Source organism: Amia ocellicauda, chromosome 19 (assembly GCF_036373705.1).
Source record: "Amia ocellicauda isolate fAmiCal2 chromosome 19, fAmiCal2.hap1, whole genome shotgun sequence".
Taxonomy (NCBI): domain Eukaryota; kingdom Metazoa; phylum Chordata; class Actinopteri; order Amiiformes; family Amiidae; genus Amia; species Amia ocellicauda.
Genome location: NC_089868.1, coordinates 14,247,134 through 14,253,061, shown reverse-complemented (window position 1 = coordinate 14,253,061; position 5,928 = coordinate 14,247,134). Strand labels below are relative to the sequence as shown.

Sequence of the window (5,928 nt, the reverse complement as noted above, 5' to 3'; positions counted from 1 at the left end):
ACAATTACAATATATGCTGGTAGGCATCATAGAAACGTATCTTGAAAGATTGTCCTTTATTTCGTTGAATTGTAAACACTCACGGTAACGAATGGAAAAAAAACAATTTCTTCAACTCTTTCATGAAAACAAGCTTAAGGACTATTACATCCCATTGTGTTCAGACATCTCAATGGGTGGAAATTTCCATGAACAGTTTTTAAGGACCCCTAGCTGCTCCACCACCAGATGTGTACATTTTCCCCCCACCCCCGAGATCCTCTTTCTAGCATCATGAATTGGGTTTTCTTTGTCAGTTTTTGTGTGCATCTAAACGATACAACCTATATAAACAAGTTTGCATAAAGTGCAGTCCTTTATCCCTTTAGAAAACAACATCCCAGCTTCCATTGGTATCGGGATAGTATTGACATTGTATTCAAAAATAATGAAAAGATTGAGTCTAAATAATGCACTCTATTGTTATTCCCTGGCAAAAATGCAACCAATTATCCAAGTCATATCAAATGTAAATGTGTGTGGTCTACACAAAGTGAAGATGCCACCTGCCTCCACATTCTCCAATCGTTTTGGGTTTGTTTTGTTACACATTGCTCATGTATTGGTTTGAATTATTTGCACCAATCCTCCATTTTTGTTGAACTCCACCAGGTGGCACGTCAGTTCGCATGGTTGTGTGGCAGTACTTTTCTTTGTCTCCTTTCATTCCCTTTGCATAGTGAATTATAAGAGCACCGCCAATCACCCAGTCGTGTTGAGAAGCAAAGATCTAGTATTGTGAATACCAGAAAGTCTTTTCCATTATTGCTCCTGTTTTTAATGTAACGTGATAGTCTTCACTGCAAGGACATCTCCAAACAATCGCCAAAGAAAACCCCCCATCCCTCCACATGCTAATTTGCCGAGCGGGCCCCCTGCTCCCTGTCTCTGTCCAATGGACTCCGCGCTTCAGGCTCCATCACCTGAGCACGAACCGAACATGTCTTTTCGGACCAATCACAGCGAACGGAGCCTGTTGTTGCTGGCCAATCACAGCGAATCCCGTCACGTGTTAAATTGACCAATCACAGGCGGCGATCAGGTTTCCCCCGACCAATCGCAGGCGCCGGGATCCCGCTTCCCACGTTATAAATGGGAGTGTAAACCGCCATTCTGGGCCAGAGAATGAGACATCTACACACCAGACCATTTACACCCGCTCACTGGAGGCAGCGCCAGTCGCCACTCTTCTACCATCACTTTCATTTCTTACCAGGTAATGCATTGCACTTTTCCCATTGTTGCCTGTGTGGAGACAGCGGCGTTGTAATGGTTGGTGCTGGGTGTTGCTCGGTTCTGTGTCGGTCCGGTTTGTAAGTGCTAACCCATCCAGCGACACGGAGCCCTTTTCATTGTGCCGCTCTTGAGTAGCTGGGTGTTTCTAAATGCACCACTTTCCTTCCGATTATAGTCATTGCACGATTGAAATTGCACCTGGAAAGCATGCCTCGTATGTGCGGGTTGACTGGAGGCTAGCAATGTTCATTTTATTACAACCTGTCGATTGCTATTAATAATCGAATCGTAATTCTATTGGCGGATATTGTATAGATTAGTCCTCAATCCAGTCCCCATCGCTTCATTTGAATACTGACGTAATCGCAGGGGATAATATTGCATGATCGCAGCTGTAGTATTGGTAGTAGTAGCCTCAGGACCACAGTCATTACGGGAAATTGAGGTTTGATGTTAGAAATTGCTTAATAAAGTATCATTTGAAAGCCGTATGACTTCCAGGCTTGGCTACATAAATTACAGGTCCTAAAGGACAATTAAAAGCGGGTTATGCGCGGTTCCTGGGACACGTGGAGCCCACGCTGGGTGATTGACCACTCCTGAGGGGGGTGGCTTTGTTCACCAGTTAAAGGTCCTGAGGACGTCTGGAAATCAATGTGGATTAAACTTGAAATCTGCTAGGTATTTATATGAATGTTTGCGTGGACTACTGCACACACATCAATGGACTAGTTACATAATCTAAACTGATCCCCTTCAATTTTCCCTTTTTCTAGGTCTTTTCTAGTAATTAAGATGGCCACCTCTTCCAGCTCCAGCTTGAGCAAGGCTGTGAAGCAGCAGTACATGGAGCTCCCCCAGGGAGACAAAGTGCAAGCCATGTACATCTGGATTGACGGAACTGGAGAGGGGCTTCGCTGCAAAACCAGGACCCTGGACTCAGAGCCCAAGAGCATTGAAGGTATAATAACCCTCATACTGTGCAGGCTTAGGAGCGGGATGTCGCACTGCCTTGGCATCCTGCTAAAGTACATGCACATCTGACTGCTGGATTTGCCTTGTGTAAATATTTGTACACTGCTTTTAATTCTTGGACTACAGGTCTTATTGCGTTTATTTCAATTTACTCTAACAGAGGAGTGCTTGGATACAATAATGGACTAGTACTCTTTTTTTTTTTCTAGAGAAATCCGTATGGGTGGAGGGGTATGATTTTGTAGAGCGATCTGGATACCAAACCTTATTTTCTTTGTTTCCCCTCCTCCCTCCCTCCCCCCAGAGCTGCCCGAGTGGAACTTCGATGGCTCCAGTACCTACCAGTCAGAGGGCTCCAACAGTGATATGTACCTCATCCCACAAGCCATGTTCAGAGACCCCTTCCGCAGAGACCCCAACAAACTGGTCTTGTGCGAAGTGCTGAAATACAACCACAAACCTGCAGGTAAGCTTGATACCCCAGCAAGCACAACCTAAATTACAATGTAAATTACTGTGCATTCCATCTAGATTGTCTTGAAACTTATACACATTTTATTCTTCTCCACTTAAGAGACCAACCTGCGTAACTCTTGTAAGAAAATCATGAGAATGGTAGAAAACCAAATCCCCTGGTTTGGCATGGAGCAGGAGTATACCATACTGGGCACAGATGGCCATCCTTTTGGCTGGCCCTCAAATGGCTTCCCTGGACCTCAAGGTAAGAAATGGTTGTTATTTTTATTTCTTGGCAGACGCCCTTATCCAGAGCAACTTACAAAATCAGTGCAATACAAAGTGCAATAATACAGTTCAGTACAAGGCACCAAACATTACAAATTCAAATTTACAGAGTACATTGTACACATTCTAATTTACACAAGTAAATGCAATAATGAGGAAGTAAAAGCTAAGTGCAGTCAAGATGTTGGGTCACAGTCAAGGGCTACAGGAAAGGGAGCAAGGGGAAATCAAATAGTCTTTGAAATCTATTCTGAGAAATAACTGTTCTATAGCTGCAAGAACAGCGATCCACAGCCCTTGTGTGGCTACTATGTGATGTGAGGTTTCATGCATGTTAATTTGTCTTGTGTAGGTCCCTATTATTGTGGGGTGGGTGCAGACAAGGCCTATGGAAGAGATATTGTAGAAGCCCATTACAGAGCTTGCCTGTATGCTGGAGTTCAGATCTGTGGAACAAATGCCGAAGTCATGCCAGCTCAGGTAAGCACAACTTTCTCTTACCGCTAAAATAAGTGATGTCATATGGCAACTTTATTTAAGTGGGCTGCTAGAATCCACTTGCCAGTGCCGTTTGCATTGAATGCCACAACACTAAGTCCAGAGGCTTGGTACTTTATTTTAAAGCTCTTAATGTGTAACGAGAGATTCAGTTTTATAAAGATCACCCTTAATTGACTTTCAGACATTTGTTTACTGAAACAGTGTTTAAGTGGCATCCTGGTCAAATAGTCTTATCAAGCTTGATTTCATATCTTACCGTACCTTATCGGTTATCTAGCAATCGACTATCGGAAAAGTCAATTAATCCAATTTTAATTTCACCCTCCAGTGGGAGTTTCAGGTTGGCCCATGTGAGGGAATCAATATGGGGGACCATTTGTGGGCAGCAAGGTTCATTCTGCACAGAGTCTGTGAGGACTTTGGAGTCGTGGCCTCTTTTGACCCCAAGCCAATCCCTGGGAACTGGAACGGTGCCGGCTGCCATACTAACTTCAGCACCAAGGAGATGAGGGATGATGGTGGCTTAAAGTAAGTTGATCTTTATTTTTAAACTGGGGAGGGGGGAAAATGTATAGCTATTCATGTCGTTATTTTAAGTGGTCAGGAAAATGTTAGCTCCATATATCAATGACTGGAATGCCCTTTTAAATTGTAAACATGATTGCAGCTCTAGCTTTTGTTAATGGACACGAAAATAACTCCTGATGTGTTTAGCACTGCCAAGAGCTCTATACACTGTAGTGATCAAGGCTAAACATGTTCTTAAACTCCATTTCATGGGACTAACTCAATTGCTTCCTCCTCTCAGGTACATCGAGGAGGCAATCGAGAGACTCGGCAAAAGGCATCACTACCATATCCGTGCCTATGACCCTAAGGGAGGCTTGGACAATGCCAGGCGCCTTACCGGTCACCATGAAACCTCCAACATCCACGAGTTCTCTGCAGGAGTGGCCAACCGTGGAGCCAGCATTCGCATCCCTCGCATGGTGGGCCAGGATAAGAAGGGCTACTTTGAAGACCGTCGTCCTTCTGCCAACTGTGACCCCTACAGCGTGACTGAGGCATTGATTCGCACATGCTTACTCAATGAAGAGGGGGAAGAGCCTCAGGAGTACAAGAACTAGATGCTGAAAAGGACTGAATTACTCCCCCTTGAATTTAGGGTTTTTTTTGAGAGGCCAAAGGGTCTAAAACTAGTACTGTAATAGTTTGTTCCCAAGGAAGCTGAAACCTGGCATTTAAATAACTAAGTTGACTGGTCAACTTAACACAAGGAAGTAATTTTCAAATCTAAAAAATTTAACATTAAGGTTTTCCCACAAGGCAATGCAAACGCATTCTCTTGCTCCCGTGTCTTAATGGGAGGGGGATGGTCAGATTCCTAACATTCCTCTTTTAGGACTTTACCACTGTCAGACTTGCCTACTAGAATGGACTAAATCCAGTGAGTTTCTGCTGGTCATGAATTAAAATTAGGGTGACTTCCATTTTGGGTGGGCCTTTTGGAATTGTTGGTTATCCTAATTTAAAAACTTCACTTAACCTAGGTTTTTTTGTATATTGACTGCTAATCAAGCATGTAATGTTTTAATGTGAGGTTTAGAACGCTAAATGGGAAGTGTACATTTTTACAAAGTCTTATGAACATGTAGATGTCTCTTGCATTCAGGTTCATGTTGTACGGTACACTTTTTTTTTTTCTCATAAGGGTTCAAGCTAAAGTTTGTTTCTTATACATTTGGGCCCTCTTGTGTAGAATGCAGACTCAATAAGGACTTGAGACCTTTTTGCTTCTGGTTGTCTAGCACTGTATAATATAGTTTATGGCACCTTCTTGTCTTGGAAATTTACAATGTTACTGAACATGGTGATTTTTATTGAAACAACATTAAAACATTTGTTATATTTTTAACACTACTTGAATGTTTGTTATTCACCTCTATAAACCCTCGAGTAGCAGTTATTCCCCTGTACATCACCAAAAACATGACACCCAATACTGGAGCTCATAGTGGCCAGAAGGTGACTCGAACAGTTTGTAGCCATATAGTTTCACACCAAACACCCCAAATGCCTATAAGTCTTGCAGCTTATGATCAATACCAGCTGTTCTGTTCAGGGGCTCCGGGTCTCGGCTATGCCTGCAAATACATGTTCATTTGTAACTTCGGTTTTAGTACATTTTTCCACTCCAAGCAGTATTTCTTCAGCCAATCCATTTAGTATGCAGTTGTCTTGGTTTGCCAATTATGTCTGACCCCAGCACTAATAAAGATGGACTGTATTTCAGCGATATTACATCCTTGGTCATACGCCAAAGTAGCATGAGATTATAACCTATACACGAACACTGAAGGTGCGGGTTTTCTTTAAAAAAAAAAAAAAAAAAAAAAAACCCTACTAATACAGTTTCACTGCTGAACTATAATT

At 42.7% G+C, this 5,928-nt stretch overlaps 1 protein-coding gene across 1 annotated transcript; it reads left to right on the top strand.

Moving 5' to 3' along the window:
• The first annotated feature begins 1,156 nt into the window (after positions 1–1,156).
• On the top strand, positions 1,157–5,410 carry glulb (glutamate-ammonia ligase (glutamine synthase) b). Its single transcript, XM_066692714.1, has 7 exons — positions 1,157–1,255; positions 2,052–2,236; positions 2,555–2,716; positions 2,825–2,971; positions 3,347–3,474; positions 3,824–4,023; positions 4,304–5,410. The coding sequence occupies exons 2-7, from the start codon at positions 2,071–2,073 to the stop codon at positions 4,620–4,622; spliced, it is 1,122 nt and encodes a 373-aa protein (XP_066548811.1). The 5' UTR covers positions 1,157–1,255; positions 2,052–2,070; the 3' UTR covers positions 4,623–5,410.
• Positions 5,411–5,928: the final 518 nt, after the last annotated feature.

What these genes read in the sequence shown, in the direction of transcription:
- glulb (XM_066692714.1), top strand. Translation starts at nt 2,071, where the DNA reads ATGGCCACCTCTTCCAGCTCCAGCTTGAGCAAGGCTGTGAAGCAGCAG. An exon ending in ATACAACCACAAACCTGCAG is followed by an intron (nt 2,717 to 2,824) that starts GTAAGCTTGATA and finishes TCTCCACTTAAG; the next exon opens with AGACCAACCTGCGTAACTCT. An exon ending in TGGCTTCCCTGGACCTCAAG is followed by an intron (nt 2,972 to 3,346) that starts GTAAGAAATGGT and finishes TGTCTTGTGTAG; the next exon opens with GTCCCTATTATTGTGGGGTG.